Source organism: Meriones unguiculatus, chromosome 6 (genome assembly GCF_030254825.1).
Source record: "Meriones unguiculatus strain TT.TT164.6M chromosome 6, Bangor_MerUng_6.1, whole genome shotgun sequence".
Lineage (NCBI taxonomy): Eukaryota > Metazoa > Chordata > Mammalia > Rodentia > Muridae > Meriones > Meriones unguiculatus.
This window is the reverse complement of record NC_083354.1, coordinates 45,662,793-45,684,259: the sequence shown is the minus strand read 5'-3', so window position 1 is coordinate 45,684,259 and position 21,467 is coordinate 45,662,793. Positions and strand designations below refer to the sequence as shown.

The window sequence follows — 21,467 nt, the reverse complement described above, 5'->3', positions numbered from 1 at the left end:
ATTATCAGCAATAGCCAACTCTTGACAACTACAAGCAAAAGTCAAACCATCAAACCAAAGTCTAATTGAACTCAACAGTCATATCAAATGCCAGCTAAGCTCATCACAAAAGCTTGTTCAGCCAGAGACCTGTGGGATTAATATTTTATATCCTCATATGTTGATGCATACACACCACTTACAATTTAGATTACAGAGCTTAGTCTGAAAAACCACTTCAAACATTTTCAAATGCCAAAGTGAACTGTGTGCTGTATTTATTTTGATGTATATATACTTTTTAAATAAATGTACAAAGATCACTATTGACACTGATAAAAAATAGCTTTAAGTTTTCTCATCTGCTTTTCCTGTCCAAGAAGTATTGAAGGGCAAGAATGTCATTGTGTTCCTAGTACGCTAGGTACTAAATTAAATGAAAATATAATCAATTCATCTCACTTCTTCGATGAGTCATTCAAGCCAAACACACTGCACAAAAATTGCCAGGCAACAAAGGCTGAAAGCAGTATGATGCTAATTAATTCATAAAAGAAATGGTTACTGTTGCTACCAATTCATTTCTGTGAGAAACTATTTTAAGTGTGGAAAAAACTCAACTTACTTAAGATATACATCAGAAAGATCCCAAATTAAAGCAATTTCAGAAAGATTACCATTGTATCAGATGTATGGTGAGTGACTGTAAAATGTAAAAAACAACATGTCTTGTCCTCATGCAGGTCCTCAATGCAGCTGAAAAAAATCCCATATCCTAGAGGGTGGGGCTCCTCAGGTTGTATAACTTCGCTGTTACTTCCCTCGGGATCTCCCAGTGCCCAGCACAGCATACCTGTGCCTTTAGCTTTTAGCATTTGAGAGTTATCTACCTAACTGGTGAATTATTTCAAGGTCATCCCTTCTTTGATGTTTAGCTACTATGCAACTAAATAACTTAAAGAAGAAGTCCTACTGGGAGGGAGAAAAAAAAAAAAAATCAAAGGAACAGCCAGGGACAAGTCCTAGGACTGAGTGAAAATTAAAGTTGGATGTAAGCACAACTAAATGATCCATGCTTATTTGGACTAATACAATTTATAAAGTTGAAATCTGGATCTGTACTGCACATTGTTTTCAAAACTACAAAACTTTCTGTATCCTTCAGCATCTACAGATATAATTTTAATATTAACAACACTAACTGGAAAGTCATTAGTGAACTTATGAAAAAAATCATTTTATTTTATAGTTCAAAAACCAAGAGAAAAGATAGGCACATTCATTTCATGAGTCATATTCTCAACCTATAATGTAAAACAAAGAAGACTGAATATGCACTTAATATGTATTTTCAAGTCTGTAACAGAATGTAAAAACCATTATAAAATTTAGCTATGAGACATCAAACCTTTAAGAGTTGATCAGACAATGATTTCATGTTCCACCTAATCAGACAGAACAATGTACACTTGACAGTGCAGACATTCTGGCTCCTTATGCTCATGCTTCAGTAGTAAAGACTCAAACAACAGAATTCTCCTATCAATGACAGCACATCAGTGTTAACATTCACCATTAATATTCAACAAGGTTAGGAACAGTTTATCCGACAGCTTATGAAATACAAAACTCAACACTTACCTTTACTTTGTCAAGCTTTTATAAAAAACTGATGGTATTACACAAAGCAAATCATCTATTTCCCAAGCATGCCCAATGAAATAGAAGGCAGAGCACAAATGAATGGTAGAAGGGACAGACGCAGGGTTGTGCTACACTCCAGGCCAAAGCAGCTGCCTAGAAGATTCAGAGGACCACGGCCAGCACAGGATCTTTCAATATACACCCTGGTTCATATGCTATCTCTGAGTTTGGGACTTTTTTATTTTCTAAGTTTAATAGTCTACTCGCTAAGAAATAGGCTTAAAAATACATATATGAAACAGTACTAAAGGACAATTATTCAGCTGAAGTGTTTGATTTATAAGCAAGGAATGACAAGATGATACTGACAAAGTATTTTTGTATTAAACTAAGATAAACACAAGGACATATTAATATAATCTGTTATAAATTCCAACCGAGCCTTAACTTTTTTTGACTCTACGACTGTGCATTAAGTACAATTACTTTAACTGTAATACCAATGACAGCCATGAAACAATTCTGTTAGACCAAAGACTCATACCTCTATGAAAAACAGAACAACTACAAAAAAAACCAACCATTTAAACTTATTAAGAAGAGCAAACATTTACTTCAATTGCAGTATATGCTTTTCAGTCACAAAAAGAAAGAAAAGAACAGTGATCAGACAGTGGTTGCATCCTGTGCAAAAAAAAAAAAACCTTGAAATACAAAAATGGTAGCACAAGGTGTCAGTCTGCTTAGGTTGCAGGAAAAAGGAAACAGTAACTGAAATATGGCACTCCTGGCAATTTATAAACCAAATAGAATGCCTTTGAAATGATTAAATTTATTTGTGTATTAGTAAGAAAGCCCCACCACCATAAATAGTACAATATTTAAAAATAAAAAAAATATTTATATCCATCTAAGACAGATAGTGTATTTGTACATTAGAGCTCTTTAAGTGCAGAAGGTGGTTCAGGTTTTGCCTTTTGTATTTTTTAGTTCAGTACTTGCCCATATGTTTATAAAGTTCCACTCAATTGAAAAAGCCAATTCAAATCAAGGAAGGTGTTATCAAAGTTGCATAATTTCACTTGGGACTACCAACAGGTTAAAGGTTCAAATCAAGTCTTTAACATTAATATTCATTTTTAGTCAATGGAAAGTTAAAAAGTCCTTAAATCTTCATTATCTTCTTGAACTTGCCCTTCTAAATGATTCTCAGACTGCAATTCCTAGTTTGCAAATTAAAAAAAAAAAATGCAATATGCATCATACTTCAAGAAAAGACGATGATGTCGAACTAGCATTCTTCTGGATCTTTTCCCTGCTTCTTTCAACCTTCTTTATAATTTCAGACACAATGCACACTGACGAGGTAAGACCCAAAAGAAACAGCAGATCTGCAAAAAAAAAAATAAACCGAGTTTTACAATTCTTTGAAATGCATAGCAGTAGATTACACTGTGTCAGAAGTATTTCATGAGGTAGAGATCATAAGCATAAATTTAAAATGTTGAAATTGAGGGAGAACAAGGTGGCTTATATATAAAAAGTCTTGCTGGGCAAGTTCAATCCCAGAACTCACAGTGGAAGGTTAAAAGCAACTCTGAAAGCTGTCCAGACCTCTGTACATGTGCTGTGGCACAAGTGTCTGTACACACATATAAACACACACTAATAACACTTTAAAAAATCTGTATGAAAGGGAAATTGCAAATAACTTGCCCAAAGTCACACAGCTGAGAGAGAAGTCAGACTAGAACCCAAATTCTCTGATGATATTCCCTGAATCCTAAGATCACGTGACTAACTTTTAATAATAACACCAAGGTTGGTTTCCTATTTGATGGATCTCAAGTGCAAAGCACTATTCAAGAGGCAGACAGATCTCTGTGAGTTCAAGGCCAGCCTGGTCTACAAAGCAAGTCCCAGACAGCCAAAGCTACACAGAGAAACCCTGTCTCGAAAAACCACAAAGAAGTATTAACAGGACATCTGGCTCAAAGTGCCTTTCTAGTGATTGTTAAATTTTGCATGTTACATTTCCAAGCCTACAAGACTGTCTTTTAATAGTATTCACACTATCTCTACTTTTATTTATCTTTTTTAAAGATTTATTTATTTATTAAGTTTACAGTATTCTGCCTACATGTGTGCCTGCACACCAGAAAAGGACACCAGAGCTCATTAATTATAGATGGTTGTGAGCCACCATGTGGTTGCTAGGGAGTGAACTCAGGACCTTTGGAAGAACAGCTCTTAACCTCTGAGCCATCTCTCCAGCCTGTACTCTTATTTACTGCTTAAAAAACTGGAGCTATTTTTTAATTTTAATTTTTAAAAAGCGGAAGCAATGTGAACATAGCATTAAAATATTAAAATTAAACTAGCTCAGATTTCAAAGTAAACTGCAACTTATACCAAAAACATATCGGAGACTATAAAACTCACTTCATAAATATACCAATTAACATACATATATATATGTATACTTATACATATATATATTATGAACTACAATTAATCTATAAAAGGTTTTCTGAGTTTCTGTATTTCAAAATCATAAAATATGACTTTATAACAACTGATAACATACAGAATGGGGGGGAGGGTCAAATAAATGAAAACCAGTTTTCCTAGAATATCCTAAAATGAAAATTTTAAAGCCCTTTTGTTATGAGTCCTGACAGTTATTTTTTATTTCCTATTTTAAAACAGCTTTTCATTACAACAAACACATTAAAAAATACAACAACTATCAATGGCACATAGACAGTATTTTCTTTACCCAGTATACTTAGGCTTTCGGTCTGAAAAACCTTCTGAAGTGGAGGAAAGTAAATAACAAGTAACTGTCCCATGATGGATCCAAGAACTGCATAGCAAAACATCTTATTACTGCAGAGTCCAATCTCAAACACAGACTTGGTCTGTTGGTGAAACAGAGAGTTCTAATTATTCCACCCTGCTCATAGAAAGAACACCATGATTATACTTGGTCCAATTTTGAATAATTCTATCAATTTAGGACAAAATGTCCTACATTTATTATTTTTGTAGCACTCTCATTTATCAAGAAAAAGTGTGGGGTGGATGCAAAGATTGTAAGAGCCAAAAGTACAGGATATCTGTAGCAGAACAGCATCTGTTGGTGTGACAAGGCTGCTACACATGTCAGGGATTGCACGTAAGCACACACAAGCAGCTGTGACTGCATGCATAAAACTATAAGATGCAGCTAAACCTGGGCCGGACAGAAAAGATCATGAAGTCCCAACCCTAGCTGGGACGCTGCTGGCAACTGATGGCTGCTGAGGGAGAGAGCGTAAGTCTCTTCATAGGTATGGCCCCTGAGAAGTTGGCCGTGCTCAGGTAAGATGGTCCTGCAGCCATGCGTATATGGGCAACATTAAGCAGACTCACTGAGTCTAAAAACAAAAGAGCAAGTGAAGTGGGGAAGGAGGCAATAAGGGAAAATTTGAGGGGAGAGGAGAGGCAGATATGAGCAAAACATATTATATGTCATATGAGATTTTCAAACAATTAATTTAGCAGGTCATATTTATATGTTTATATATGTGTACACAACTACTAACTAATAAAAAGAGGCCATTAAGTCAAAAGGGAGTCGAGATATGAAGGACTGGAGGAAGGGGACATGGGAGAGTCTGGAGGAATAGAGAGTAGGGAAATGGTGTAATTATATTTTAATTAAAATTAAAGAAAAATAATTGCAGGCTGGAAAGTTTAATCCCCCACAACAAAGTGAAAAGCAGGAGTGACAGTGCTTCCTGTTATCACAGCCAGCCCTGGCGGGTGGAAACAAGAAGATCTCAGGGACTCAACTGGCCAGCCAGTCTCACTAATCAGTGAGCTCTAGCTGTAGGTTCAATAAACAACTCACAAACTAAGCTGGAACTCGATACAGGAAGACAAACTATCAATCTCTGGGCGTCCAGGAGGGCATAAGTAGTCACACATACCCTCTCATACAGCCACACAAAATGAAGGAAAAGTTTGTTCAGTGTTGCACACTTGCAATCTCAGTTCTCAAGGAACTGTACAGGAGGATCTCAAATTCAAAGTGGGCTTAAGCTATACAGTGATACCATCTCAAATAACAAAAGCAAAAGGAAAGAAAAAAAGGGCTCTTGCTTAAGAAGAGTCATGTATAAAAATGAGCCCATAAAAAGAAAACTTCCTTTAGTGCCTGTGGGTGGTTTAAGTAAGAATGGTCCTGGAGGCTGGAGAGATGATGGCTCAGTGGGTAAGAGCACTTGCTACTCTTCCAGAGGACCCAGGTTCAATTCCTAGAACCCACATGGCAGCTCACAACTATTTGTGACTCCAGTCCTAGGGGATCTGACACCCTCACACAGAGGTGCATGCAAACAAAACACCAATGTGCATGTAAATAATAAATAATTTATTAAAAAAAAAAAGAATGGTCCTATAGGCTCAACTACTTGAAGGCTTAGTAGACAGGGAGTAGCACTATTTGAGAAAGATTAGGAGGTGTGCCCTTGTTAGAAGGAGTGTGTTACTGGAGGTTGGACTCTCTCTCCACTCCCTCTTCTCCCTTCCCCTCCACCCCCGCTTATGGATTAATAAGTAGCCTCAGCTGCTTCTCCATGCTTACCTTCCACACATATTCTCAGTCATGATAATGGACTAACACTGAATCTGTAAGCGGGCCCCCAACTGAATGTTTTCTAACAGTCGCCTTGGTTATCGTGTCTCTTTTCACAGCAACAACACTAAGACAGTACCCTAAAGTATTAATAAATTTTACTCATATTGTATGAATTCTTTTCTATATGTTCACTAAGATAGGCAAACCCAAGCCCTTACCCAACAAACACAATTATGTGTGTATGTAAAAAGTAAAACTGCCTTTCATAAAACAAACACAAGTACTAGTTTCTAATAAGTAGTCTAAACTAGTGATTACTCACTGTGCTTGGAAAGCTCTAGTGTGAGAAATGCTAATAAATACAGTTAAGGACTCATAAAAGCCTTTAAAGGGTAAAAGACTTCTTAGGAGCCAAAGAGAAACAACAGTGTAAAACAGCAGTGAATGGCCATACAAAGTAGACTAGTTTTCAAGGACACTGCTCTCAGAGTGTACCCCAGGTTCTGGTGCCGGCAACATTATTTTCTCTCAAGAAAATGCAAACATCACTTAACATACAACATGGGAAGAATAAGAATCTCAAACTTTAACACAATGACAGATGTGACAAGGTACAAACTGTCCTTCTAACAAGGCTCTCTAAAATGAGACTAGAATCTTTACAGCTCTGTGGTGTCTGTCCTACGTTCAGATGTTAGTCTAAACATATCCTATAGCTATCTAATAAACTGAAGCTTGGACACCAACTGAGATCAAACGTACACCTTCATTGATGGCCGTCACACATCATTATAGAGAGATGAATGACACTAATCTGTGGCTAAAAAACCAAAGCTAAAATATCCATGATCTCTGTCTGCTTTCTATTAAGGCTGTTTTCAAACAGACAAACTAAGTGAAAAATTTTAAACATACCTGAGACCTGGAACTTAGTGCATTGAACATGTCAAAAAACACAAAGCAAGTGAAAGTCATTGTTGTATCCCGTGGTGTTATCACATTGTCTCGAAGCTGCCAAGAAGAAAGACAAAATGACCTCTTTTTTGTTTGTTTGTTTGTTTGTTTGTAGCTGAATAAAATGGGTAAATACTGCATGCTTTTAAAATCAAATGCACTCATTCTAAACATGAAACCTATCTGAATTTCCTACAAATCACTTAGTGAATAAATATGCTATAAATAAAAGTTTTAAAAAAACCTCATGAACTATGTATCAGGAATTAAAACACTGGCCCTATTTTAATACAGCTATGCAAGTACTTAAGATTTTCTTGTCCTCCCCAAATTTCCATGCACATACTTTACTTTTTACTTAATGGCTTTAGGTTATATTCTCTTAATCCATATTTTTCATTCACAGGACTCTTCACTTGCCAAATCTGTACAACACCCTGAAATAACTAAGAATCCCACAAACAGATGCATGTTAACACAGCAGTTTATCCAGGGAATATACCTCTCGCCAGAAGACAAACAAAGTCCCACAAACAATGATTATTGATGAAACAAGTATTTTAAGTATCAAATTTTTTGTCAAAATGCTGTCTTTCCAGTTTCGAGGAGGTTTTCGAATGACATCTTTATCCACTGGCTCTACTCCAAGGCTGAAAGGCAAAGAGAACAAACATGGTACTTGGAAATGTTGTTTACACTTACTTTTACAACCTAACTAGCTTTAATTATCTGGGAAATTAAATACTTGCTTTCAAAAACAAAATGTTGAATCATAAAGAAAATTGGCTGTGATTATTTGGAAACTACCACTGGTGGACATGCTGGCATATGTCTCTAAGTACCAACTACTACCATGAAGTGAATGGGGAACCAAGGGAGAAAGAGAGGAGAGGAAGGGAAGTGAGGACAAGTGACACTACTGATTTTGTCATTTTCTAAACTCTCACACTTATGCATGAGGCAAGGTATGATAGGCAACTGATAGCCAATTTTCAAAAACAAAAAACTTCGTTTACATATAAATTGACTTTTCAAATCTATAACCTACCATGAAAACAATATATTTCATGCAAGGATGTCTTTGATTTACTGCAAGGGCCATGACAGGCCAATCACCTACATTAAGACTAAAGTAAGAGACACTGAAATATTTGAACACATATATTACCAAGGCTCTTTAACAGAATTCAGTTATGAAACTGAACCTAGAGATGGTGTTGATACAGTATTATGAAAGTGTCTCTTACACAGTAAAAGCCTGGGACTTTTGTTAGACCTCAGTCAGAGTCACAACTCTTATCCTACTATGTACTCAGCATGCGTAACATGTGTTTAAGAGAATAACAGAACCTATCTTGCCTTGGATATCCCACGTAACCAACTTTTACAGTGTGAGCTAATGCATACCTATAATCTTAAGTTACATGCCCCTGACCCAGAGTAATACATATGTGTTTTCACATGTACTATAATCATTTGCTGTAAACACACAACAGGCTGAAAGTGGCCTTATAAAATGGATATCCTTAAGTGCTGAAAGCAGCATTAGGATACTAACCAATGCTGTCTGATTATCTGGGTTAGTGGAGTCACTGACTTAATTTCCTTTAAAACTCCAGGTAAAAGTATTATAAAGTATCTCTCATTCCTTTCACATGTGACGCTTTTTGTGGTGTTCAATAAAGGAGCCCTTTATTGGGGACAGATACGATAGACAGACACAGAGACAGATACACAGACATGCAACACAGCCTTCACGCACCATAAAATTTCAGATTCACAGTCAGAAAACAGAAGACAGAGAGAGTGAAACAGAGAATTTAAATGTTGGCTCACTCTTGGTTAGATAAGGATAACTGGGTGGGGGAAAGGAAGGCATCTCTGATTGCTTCTGCTAGTGTAACACCAATGCACCAGTGGCAACTGAGTTTGTTACTAATGCGTTCAAACTGACCTTAGGAAGTTTCTCCACTACATCCAGTTCTTAGAACTCAGCTGATGTCCTGAGGGCAAGAACTGCGACTGTTCCCTGTCACCCTCACACAATGTAAAGGGTCAGAACTACACTGAATGAATGGACAATCAGGGTATAAAAGATATGAAACATGGTGCTGAAAAGTCCCACGATGAAGGTTTGATATGTCTTATTCACAGCTGCCTTGTCTTTTCAACTTATTCATAACTAAACACTTACCTTTGAGCTGGGGGTCCATCCATAATAATATTGATCCACAATATCTGCATTGCATTGAGAGGGTTAGGGAAGTTCATTAACGTAGCCAATGAGATTAAAGTTAATGCTGCTATACTCCTGTTGAGATAGAGTCATTTAACATTAGCACAGTAAATTAAACACATTTTACTAGCACTTAAGTCTCATGTTCCTGAGGCTGGGAGCCAGCTAGTTGTGAAATACTTGCTAAGTATGCAGTCCTGCATTTAGATCCTCAGGACCCAAGTGAAAAGTCAGGGTCAGTGGTGCACGCCTGTAATCCCAGTCCAGGGAGGAAGAGACAGGAGGGGCCCTGCAGCTTGCTGGGTGGCCAGTCTGGCTAATCACTAAGCTCCACGTTCAGTGAAAACATGTTACCAAAAATTAAGGAAGGAGATGACTGAGAAAAACATCCAATGTCAACACCTAAGCTCAACACACAAAGACAACATACACATCTATGTTCACACTCACAAACACATTCACTATACATACAAAAGAAAAAAAATATGTGCCAATATTTTAACATTTCCTATTATTTCAGCTGATCTATCCTTCATTCCTATGGCTATTTTGTTAAGAAGTGAAGAGGCGTTTCTGGAAACAGCCTGACTTTGCAGCCCAGGGTCTTGCTAATCTAGACTGGGATGGCTCAACAGTCTACTCAGTTTTCAGGGTGCTGGGATCCAGAGTGAGAGCCACTCTGATCAGCAAGAGTATTTTCACAAAAGTCTTTTTTTTTTATGCTTAAGAAACAACAGCAAAAGTAGTAAGACCTCCTAATCCAGACAGAGGCTCTCCCTAAATAAAACACACCAGGCCTCTGGAAGTCTCCTGCCTCAGCCTGATAGAATGCTGGGTTGAGACATGTGCCTCCAAGCCCAGATGACAAGAATTTTTAACCTACAAAACAAGTTTTAAAAATATTTAACAATTTTTTTGGCTATAAAAATATCTATTTTCAAAAAAAGATAAATAAGAAATACTACTGAGATTTGACAGACCCCTTTCACATTTGGGGAACAATTAAATAAATCCCAAAAGTTTATGCAGATATCATTCAGTATTCATGGGAACTGACCTGGTTGCAGGATCCCCTTCAAATGCCAAGGTCCCAGTCGCTTATATAAAATGGCAAAATAGCTACTATTTATGCATTTCCTATTATATACTTTAAATCATCCCTATATAATTGATAATATCTAATTTGACCTAGACAGTATGTTAATAACTGTTAATATATTTCTTTTAGAAAACAACTTATAAGCAATCTTCAAGAATATGTCAAGACTTTCTAAGCATTGTTTAAATTTTACTTTTCAAATAATCAAGAAAGCGGACATGGGGTATGATGATCTATCCTCATTTAGAAAGACAAATGGGATATACATTGAACATATGACAGGAGTCTACCGCAGAAAGCATCTGAAAGACTCTACCTAGCAGTGCTCCAAAATAGATACTAAGACTCACAACCGGCAGAGTGCAGGGAATCATACGAAAGAAGGGGAGTTTGATGTGGAAAGGATAGGAGCTTCACAAGGACCAAACGTATCTGGGCACAGGGTCTTTTCTGAGATGGACACTCAACCAAAGTCCATGAGAGGATAAAACCTAGAACCTTTGCTCGGGTGTGACCCGTGATAGCTCAGTAATCAATTGGTTTCCCATAGTAAGGGGAACAAGGACTATTTCTAACAGGAACTCAATGACTGGCTCTTTGACCTCCCCACCTCCCAAGGGAGGAGCAGTACTGTTAGGCCACAGAGGAGGACTTTGCAGCCAGTCCTGAAAATACCTGACAAAAGGGAATCATATGAAAGGGGAGGAGGTCCTCCCCTATTAGTGGACTTGGAAAGGGGCAGGGAGGAGATGACGGAGGGAGGGTGGGATTGGGGAGGGAATGAGGGATACGGCTGGGATACAGAATTAACAAAATGTAACTAATGAGAAAAATAAAATTATAGAAAAAAAAACAAAACTAGAATAAAAATAAATATTACAAATGTTTAAAGAAGAGGTTGTGGTAGGATAGACAGCAATATAGACAAACAAGTAGAAAACCAAAGCGAGAGAAGGAGGGGTGTAGGTCACAAGACACAAGAGTCCTGTGTGGACTTAAAGATCATCACTGGGGCTGGGGAGATGGCTTGGTGGTTAAGGCTCTGGCTGCTCTTCCAGGAGACCAGAGTTCAGTCCCCAGGACCCACATGGCAGCTCACACCTGTCTGTAACTTCAGTTCCAGGGGATCCAACACCCTTGCATAGACAAATGCAAGCAAAACACAAATGCACATAAAATAAAATTAAATAAAAAATTTAAAAAAATTATAAAAAAAATAATAATAATTTCTCTAGAAAACCCATAGATAAAAGCTCTTGCAAACTTACGTGCTTAGCTGAAATCTAACAAAATTTTTAATGTTATTATAAATGCCTTTACCCTCTTCAATTGCAGACCTGAAATTTAAAAATAAAGAAATAAGAAAATATCACATAAAATGTGCCCATATATTTTGAAAATAAGTTTCCAACAAAGTAACAATTAGTACCTTTTTAAAAATATCTACTGTTAGGTACGATTAGGAAACAAAAACATTTTAATTTACCGAAGAATTGAGTTCTATTTAAACTATTTTCATTATACAAGATTCAGTTTCTCATTCTTTAAGAACAAAAACGAAACAAAACAAGAACGATAGGCCTGGAGAGATGGCTCAGTGATCGAGAGGGCGTTCTGCTCCTGCAGAAGACCTGAGCTCAATCCCCAGGATGTCAAGTGACTCACACCCCACTCTAACTCCAGCTCAAGGGGAACTGCTACCTCTGGTCTCCATGGGCAACTGCACCATCATGTACACTAATATATGTAATTAAAATAAATCTTTTTATAAAGCTCAACATAAAAATCACATATTACCTCTCTCCACACAAGACAATATTATAAATTTCTGAACCTGATACAATGACATTCTATATCCTTCATAGCTCATTTTTCTTAGTATGTTAAATTAACACATGTCAAAAATTAAATGGTGCCCGCCAGTGGTGGCACACGTCTTTAATTCCATCACTCAGGAGGCAGAGACAGGTGGATTTCTTATTGTTCCTATATAACTATTAGATTAATATGCTGTGAAGAATTTAAAGATGTGATTTACAAAAATAGTACTCAAGAATTCTCACATTCATTGACAATCTAGGAAAAAGTACATTCTTAAAATAATTGCATCTTCCAGGATGTTTTTCAAGAATAGGGAGAAAAAATATTTCTCTCCTTGAAGAAAGCTGGCAAATGTAGAGCGCTGAGCTCCAATGTGAATCAGTTTAGGCCATATCTGGGTAATAAAGCATGGCAGGACTCATGATCAGAATTTATCACTGCAAAGAGTGAGGTTCAGGTCATTCCACGGGTAGTGGAAAGGGAGATTTACAGACCTCCGCCACTAGCATTACACTGGAGTCTCAATCAACTGGAAACTATGAGAGCAAAGGCATTCAGAGCTAAGGAGCAGGATCATGAAATGTGGGCACCAAGAGCGCTTAGTAATATTAAAAAAAAAAAATACGCATGAATGTGAACTTAACTACTAATGCTACATACATGTCTCCAGTAATCTCAGTTTAACTACAATAAAGACTCTGGAGAAAGAGCCTTTCTGGGTACATTTCTATGCCCAAAACAAACGTGACAACTAGCTAGCACTCAGTAAACAGTTCTTAAATAGACTTGTCACTTATTTTATCTGTTCCATTTACACAAATAATTTTCTCTTGATTATATAAAATAAGACTATCAAAAAAAATCATGTTTTAATCTGCCCAATACTGCCAATTCTTCTCAAGGTGAATTATCTGAAGGTGAACTGTATGAAGGAGAGAAAAACAAATGTCTTACATTATGGTTTGGAAATCATCATCCACCAAGATCATGTCTGCAGCCTCTTTGCAAACATCTGTGCCAGTCTGGCCCATTGCTACGCCAATGTCTGCAGCCTTCAGAGCAACTGCGTCATTTACGCCATCTCCAGTCATGGCTACAACTGACCCGTTCTTCTGCAGAGACTACAGAGGGCCAGAAAAATAGGGCAGAGAGAATTATTCTGATTTTTTTAAAATCAGATAATGGAATAAGTATTTTTCACAAAATTAAGATGAGAAAAAATATAACTTCATTTTCAGTCAACTTCAATGCATCAAAGTCTTTACATAATAAAGCTTATGAGCTATAGTTACTAGCATTCCCATCTAAAACAACTGTATATCTGAAATGTGACAGTCAACTATACAACTAGGGGACTCTGTCTTCCAGAGAACATCTAGCAATGTTTGGTTGCATTCTGACTGTCTTGAGTTGTAAGATGGCACTGGCATCATTTAGTGACCTACTTCTAAAACATAGCTTTATTAACAGACTTGTGAAAATAATAAGCCTTTTTGATACTGTTCACTCTCATAAAACATCTTTCTTATATTTACACAGTGCCTTACCATCACTAGTCACATTGGGATGATTTAGCTACAGATGCCTGCCAGAATACACTTCTATACTGTTTAACTTCGACTGCTTAAAGGGGCTACACTGGAAAATACCTTACAGCTTCCAATACTTCCTATTTCAACTAAAGTGTTATTATTTCTCTGGCAAGCTCTTCCAGAACTGTATGTTTTGTCTCACAATACTCTTTGTAATGAAGACAAAGTAGCAATATTTTGTATAACATATTTAAGATAATTTAGTTTTCAGGCACTTACCTTAATAATTTTCATCTTGTGTCTCGGGCTTGCTCTGTAAAATACTGCAACCTGTTAAAACATAGTTACATTAAAATTCTCCAGTGTTAACAAGAAGCAGTATTCCTAAGTAATGACATTTTTATTAACTTAATTTGGCACAAAGATTGAAACTAATCAATGCCATATATTCGTCAACATCCACTTCATGCAGGGATTAAACCTTTACCAAGGAAAAGAGTATATTACATTCTTCATAGGGAACACAAAATCTAAACAAGTCATAACAATTTATATAATTAGGATAAAGCTATGAAGAGAAAACAGCTTTATTCTTGAGAGTATTTCAGAAATGAAAAGAGGGGAAATTTTCTTCTTTATCTGCGTCCTTACAACACTGGTGTACATCAGAAACAACTTTTCTCTTTGGTCCCTCTCCGAGAGGACCAGCTGCTTCCCAATGTCTGAGAAGTCATTTTTACAGTGTCATGTAGGGGTTCCTTGTCTTGCAATACTTCACAAGTCTTTCTTCACCTGGAATTCAAAGCCGCTTAGTGATCAGATTTCTCCAACCATAATTAATCTCTTTTCATCTGTGCAATCCTTTCACTGTGCTCCGATGACAGCGAGAACAGTGTGTCTTGCATCCTTAACTTTCACTTTGTTTTAGCCCATTTTCTTAGGCAACACTGCCAGCCCGTACAGCTCTCTCACACAGTACCACCAGGGGAGTGAAAAGGGGGAGCTGACTGTCATGACCCCATTCTCTTTCATAAAACCACAGTTGTAAATGTCACCGATTCACACTTCTCACTAATTGTAAGCATTCATGTTCCAAATCTCCCGGCCTCTCATTTCACAGACATCTCAAGTTCAGCATCATGGTCAATCTTTCCAGTACCAAAAAGCCACAGTGTTTTTTATATGCATACACACTCTTCTCTTTTCTAAGGTCCTGAAGGATTATTTTATATCAGATTTCTCTCCTCACTCCTCTAGTCCAACCCCTCCTCTACTTTTGCTCTCAGTGGACAACTTTATTTCTTACTTCAAAGAAAAGCCACCCAGTATCTGTGTCCAGTATTTTATAACCCTAGTGATTTACTATGGATGAACTGATAATCCTGAACTACTTGAGATCATTGCCCAAATTCTCAAAATCCTTCCCTCTCATTGATCAGATTTTTTTTCCTCACATTTAAAGTGAGAACCCACATTCCATGCCCTCCCATCTTAGCTTTCATCTCCCTGCTTCTTTTCTTCCTCTTCTTTTTCATCATCATCTTAAAGTCATGCCATCTTAAAATTTCAATCTTACCTTCTAGATTTTCTTATCTGTCTAGCCTGTTTGGTTTTGGTGCTTTGGGGCATTCATCCCTCTTTTAAAAATTTGTTTACCTTAAAACATAATATCCACAAAGGCAAAGATCTTTCCCTCTACCTTCAACGCTTTCAAGGTATATGCCAAATGAATAAAAAACTGAATCTCAGCACTGTCTATACAGACTGTTCCTGATTCCACTTTAAGTCTTAAAACAAGAGAATATTATTTTTTTAAAGCAAACATTCTGCTGAACTACAGCATCCATTACTGATTATGCCCAATGTCCTATGGGAATCATGTGATGCATATTTGGAGACTATTCTTAAATTAAGAATAAAGTTCAATTTCTATTCAGATAGTGCATAGGTCCCTCCATCTGTATTCTGGCTAAGGCCATTTTATGTTTAACTAGAATTTAATCTCTTCATGGAAAATTACCCAATTCTATTCCCAAGGTCAGGATGCCCAAGCTAACTTATCTTAGCTTCTGCTTGTGCAAAACTTTCCCCTGCAGTTGCCAAGCAAGATAACAGGACATAGTTTTTCCCTTTAAAACTCTCTTACCCAAAACACTTGGTGCTACACTTAGGTTGCTAATGCCTGAGTATAGTCCCAGCCAGCTGGAATAGACTTTCAATTGGCAATAAACTGTGTCTGAGTGGTCATCCCTGGTGAGGTTCCTGTAAGATTTAAATATAGCTTAAAAAAAAAAAAGCCATATATATACGCAAACCATACTTGTACCTACATATGTAAAAGTCTAATTATTCAGAAATTAATCATAAAGCATACACTACACTGAAATGCCAACATTAAGTGTTTGGCAAAAGCCACAGAATGTACAATATATTCAAATAAGGACTGATGATGAGTAATAATGTACTACGTTGTGCCTCTGTTCTACATAGTTTATTTTCAAAGTTGGCAAGACACTTCTCTGTAACTATTCTAGGTTACCAAAAATGAAGAGCCTGGTACTGTTTGACTGAAAATGCACTCCTTGATAGATTAGCATATTTATTAGTATGTAATAAATATATTAACTATTATAAGATTTTAGCATTTCAAGACTTCTGATTTTATCTCAAAAATAGAAGCAGCCCCTTTCAGACCAAACAGATCAATCACAAGCCAAATTGTCAACGATTACTTGGTCTTTCTCATGTGATACATATCACCACACAATATAAAATGTGTTCTTAAAGCACCCAAATAAGTTATTCTTGCTGAGTAAAAACAATGAAATTTAGCAAATGCCAAATTAAAGTCTAAAGAAATTATGTCCTACACTAAAAAAAAAGTTACTAGCAAGTGAAGTGTAACACTATCTTGCAACTGAAATCAAACTTAGCTCTCTAAGAACTAAACTCACTGCATAAATAATCCTTTGAATTTTGTTATCTGTTTGTCTAGTAAAAGAGAGTAGCAGTTACTAACCAACAAAGTACAACCACTACAGTTTGGAAGTAAAAAGTGAGGAAACAGGAAGAGGACAGAATAGTGCAAAGCTACATTACAAAAGAAGATAACACAGCAAAATATTAGAGACGGGAAAAACACCAAAGAAATATCCACAAACGGCCTACATATTTTCAGAAGCTCTCTGCAATAGCATTTCACTCTTCCCTGTTAGCATTGCTCTGGGTATCAAATTCCTGACCAGCATCCACAACTCTTTAGACTGACATAGACTGACTAGGTATGATGAGGAAAGGAAGTTAGGGAGAAAATAGGAAAGCATTAAAGCAGAGGTTAATGAGAAAGAGATTAGAGAGATTAGAATAACCCATCAAAGGTCCTCAAATCTTCTAGAAGATTGCCTACTGATGCAATGGATAAATGGTACAATGATGATTAAAATAAAAATGTATAACCTACAGAAAGTGAAACAATACACAAACCAGGATTATGAGGATTCATTAATACGCTGAATAAACAAAGATTTAGTAATATATAAAACAGAAAACAAAGAATGATGAGCATACTCAGTTCTACCTATGCATAACAGGACACATTCTAAAATAAATCACAAATGGAAAATGCTGAGAACTCCTAGGTATACTTTACAAGCAGCCAAAACTCGGCTTCCACATACCTAACTGTTCTAGGTAAATAAATAAACCCACATGTAGATTTTGAAAGATTCAGAATGTATTGTACAGAATAACAAAGAAGAAATACTGAAATGGCAAACAGATGTTAAGATGTCAAAAACTAGTAGACTGGTAATTTAAAGCTCTTATTTCTACAGTAAGAAAAAAGTCTCTGCAAATTAATCAGAAACAAAAGCAGGTGAAATAAAACCTGTTGGGCTGTCAAAGGTTTACATGAACACAAGATGAAGGAGGAAGAACAGTCCTGCTCATTAAAGATTCCATTAAGTGAGCCAGGCAGTGCTGGCACACACCTTGAATCCCAACACTCAAGGAGGCAGAGGCAGACAGATCTCTGTGAGTTTGAGGCCAACCTGGAATACAAAGTAAGTCCAGGCCTATTTTACAGAGAAACCCTGTCTCAGGGGTTTGGGGCGGGGGGGGGGGGGGGGAATCCATTAGTGTTTAGAGAAAGGGCTCATTTAAAACACATCAAGAACCTGTAAAGAAGCGATGGTATTGTACAATCCCTCTCCTAAGTTGGATACATTTAACCAATTCAAAAAACTAACTTCAAGGCTTGGGCCTTATTTTATTTTAGTCTCTTTAGAATACTGACAGGGTATCTACCATAATTAACACACACACACTCTACTTGTGAAATATGATGTCATCTGTCCACGCTAATGATATAATTTGGAATTTGCTTCTTCCTTCTCAAAATACCTTTTAGGCTTGTTTCCACAGTGCATTAGCATTTTGTCAAAGAAACAGAGGGAGAACTAGAAAAAGCAAATGCAAGGCTGGAAGCTCTAGAAAAAGGCTGAACAAATGTCTAGTGAGAAAATGTTTAACTATAAATTTTACAATCACTTGGAATGTATACTCCACACCTCTGGAGAGGCCAATATCGGATTTATTTCACAAATAAACAATAAGGTAACAGAACTACATAAACTCCCATTCAAATATGTAAACATCCTTCCCAGCCCCCCCCAACCCCCACCACCACTTAATCTCAAGCAAAGAAAATGTTCCTGCTGCCCTGAATGCTCTGAAACAACATCCATGAATGACTATGGCTTAATAACACTTCAATTTTGCCTGAGTAAAGAATGTATTTTGCTAGAAAGCAGCTCCCCCCCACCATCTGTTTACTCAAAGCAGCTTTAAGTCCAGGGACTCAATGCCACTTTGTTAAGTAGATTGTAAAAATATAAATTGACTGAACTTTGGTCAAATCATTTCAGATCAAGAATTTGGTCTACAAAAGTAATTATATCTGAAGTTGCATGTTCAAACCTATAATTAACACATGATGAATTTTTAAGTTACAGCCAGGGGCTCTAGTACCCATGTCATTCCACTCTCACTGGCTCTAAGATATCAAACTTTATAATTGCCCAAAATAGAAGTAATTAATGTGCCCTTCAAATCAAAGTGTCACAGTCATATGTTCCTGTAAGAATCATAGTAAACAATCAACTCAGGAAAGGGCATGGTGATGCTTGGTCAAAGAGCCAGCCTGGAAAGGCTGCTAATGGTGTAATTTCAACCCCATTACACTCTTGAAGTATAAAGAACAATTAAGTGAAACAGAAGGGATGTCCTATGGCAACAGGACAGTTCTACGTAACACCAATGGTGAGCAAAGTAACTACCCATTTGTCAAAATCCCCTAAAAGTAGTAAAGCTGGGGTACATATTATTTCTTCAGTTACCCTGAAAATCAAAACTTATGCTAAAGAGTATACTAATTGCTAAAATTTTTTAGGTGGGGTAATCTATCCTCTAGCCAGTGACTATATATAAAATATGTATAATGTATGCACTCTTGGTTACTACTGTTATCATTAAAACATTATTCACAGTAAAAATACATAAACTAAAACTTCACTAAGAAAATGGTTTTACAGCAGGACACGGTGGCACACTTTTAATCCCAGCACTCGGGGAGGCAGAGGCAGGAGGATCTCTGTGAGTTTGAGGACAGCCTGGTCTACAAAAAAGAATGCAGGACAGCCAAGGCCACACAGAGAAATCCTCTCTCAAAAGACCAAAAAGGGGTGCGGGGCAAGGAACAGACAGACAGAGAAAGAAAGAAAATGTGTACATAAACACATACATACCTTCCAGGTATGTATAAACTCACGCACAGTAGACAGCCACACAAAATATAGTATACCCATTAAAGGCATATTTTCTACTTGTATCTCATGATTTCAGAAATGCTGAAGTTCCATAAAATGAATGTTAAGCTTGTGAACATATAAAGTACAAACTAGGTTTCTGTTAAATATGTATTTTAAAGTTCACAGTAGTTTAGCCTACTATGCTATGTGGGCATATAACTTCTGAAATGTCTGTATTAGATTATTAATAATTTGAATTATAATTTACTGTTCAATTTTTCTATAATAAACACATTATTACTGAAAATTTCTTCTAATCAGAAAAAATATAAAAATATAATCTATATGTACTATATAAAATATATATAAAAATCTGTAAGTTGAGATATTGATATATTTTAAGGAATTCTGTATTCTAAAAAGTCAGCTTTTAAGTATAAATTGAAATAAAAGAGGCCATACAGTTTATTACTGGCAACTGATGGCTAAAACACCTAACCAAATAAATTCCAGAGAAGTACTTATTTTGAAGGACATATAAATACATATATACAAATATTAACAACATGGAAAAAAATAATGCTGCCCAACTTTTGTGACGTCAACTTCCTATATCCCTGTGTATGTGACAACCAGTTATGTAAGGCCTCCATGAAGCAAACTTCATGTAAGGAAATTGGCTTTAAAGAAGTTACTATGTTATACAAAACAGGAATGTCTTTTTTTTCCTTGTAAATACTTTGCTACAAAAGCATTAAAAGCAAAGATTAAAAAGCATTTCAGTGCCAAACCATCAGCCTTTCAACAGATGGTGCTGGAACAAGGAAATACCATGCATAACAAAGCAAATTCTGACCGCTGCAATATATACAAAAATTAAAATTCTAAATGATCACTGGCCAAAATCAAAAGCACTAAAACTGGGGGCTGGAGAGATGGCTCCACGGTTAAGAGTACCAGCTGCTCTTCCAAAGGACCCGGGTTCAATTCCCAGCACCCACATGGCAGCTCACATCTGTCTATAACGCAAGTTCCAAGGAATCTGACACTTTCACACTAATGCACATAAAAATTAAATAAATTATTTAACAAAAGCGCTAAAACTATAAACCTTCTAAAATAAAATCCTCTGTTATCCCAGTCTAGACTGATCCCTTAAATAAGAAATCACAAGTATGACCCATGAAAGTAAAGATTGATAAGTCAGACTTTATCATATTAAACACTTCTCTGTAGTTACACAGGAAAAAAAAGCTGAAAAGCTGAAAAGGCTACTATATGATTAAAAATATCAAAATTAAATAAGAAAGCAATGTAATTTTCAAAATACTTAGATCATGTAAATAAAGACCATAATATGACAAACAAGTACATAAAAATTATTTAAAATTACAACTTTTTGAGGAAAATGCAAATGAAAACCACAATAAAGTCTTCCTACATACCATGAGAGCAGTAAATGACCACTCAACGGGTAGCATCACTAAAGAGCAACAGGAACATTCCCACACTGCTACAAGAAGCTCAGCATCGTAGTGCCAATGTGTCACCCAATGTGGAGTGTCTTACCAAGTTAAGAACATACCAGCCATGTGACCCAGAAATTACTCAGGTATTTTCACATGAGTAAAACTGACTTTCACAAAGAAACTGATACACACAGCTTTACTCACCGTCAGCAAACCCTGAAAAGGCCCAACTGTCCTTGACCTGAAGAGACACAGCGCAACCACACAGTCACACTCTGCTCAGCAATTTAAGGGAAGTGGAG

The 21,467-nt window shown here is 36.6% G+C and overlaps 1 protein-coding gene across 8 annotated transcripts in view; it reads right to left on the bottom strand.

Moving 5' to 3' along the window:
• Positions 1-1,312: 1,312 nt before the first annotated feature.
• The window catches only part of Atp2c1 (ATPase secretory pathway Ca2+ transporting 1), a 115,891-nt gene continuing 95,736 nt past the window's right edge, over positions 1,313-21,467 (bottom strand). For all 8 annotated transcript variants that reach the window (XM_060385378.1, XM_021639868.2, XM_021639867.2 and 5 more), the window contains 8 exons: positions 14,169-14,219; positions 13,312-13,478; positions 11,805-11,873; positions 9,396-9,512; positions 7,704-7,851; positions 7,163-7,258; positions 4,403-4,544; positions 1,313-3,014 (listed from right to left, as the gene is read on the bottom strand). In XM_060385378.1, coding sequence (XP_060241361.1) covers positions 2,884-3,014; positions 4,403-4,544; positions 7,163-7,258; positions 7,704-7,851; positions 9,396-9,512; positions 11,805-11,873; positions 13,312-13,478; positions 14,169-14,219 — 921 coding nt within the window. In that variant the 3' untranslated portion in view covers positions 1,313-2,883. The remainder of the gene's footprint in view (positions 3,015-4,402; positions 4,545-7,162; positions 7,259-7,703; positions 7,852-9,395; positions 9,513-11,804; positions 11,874-13,311; positions 13,479-14,168; positions 14,220-21,467) is intronic.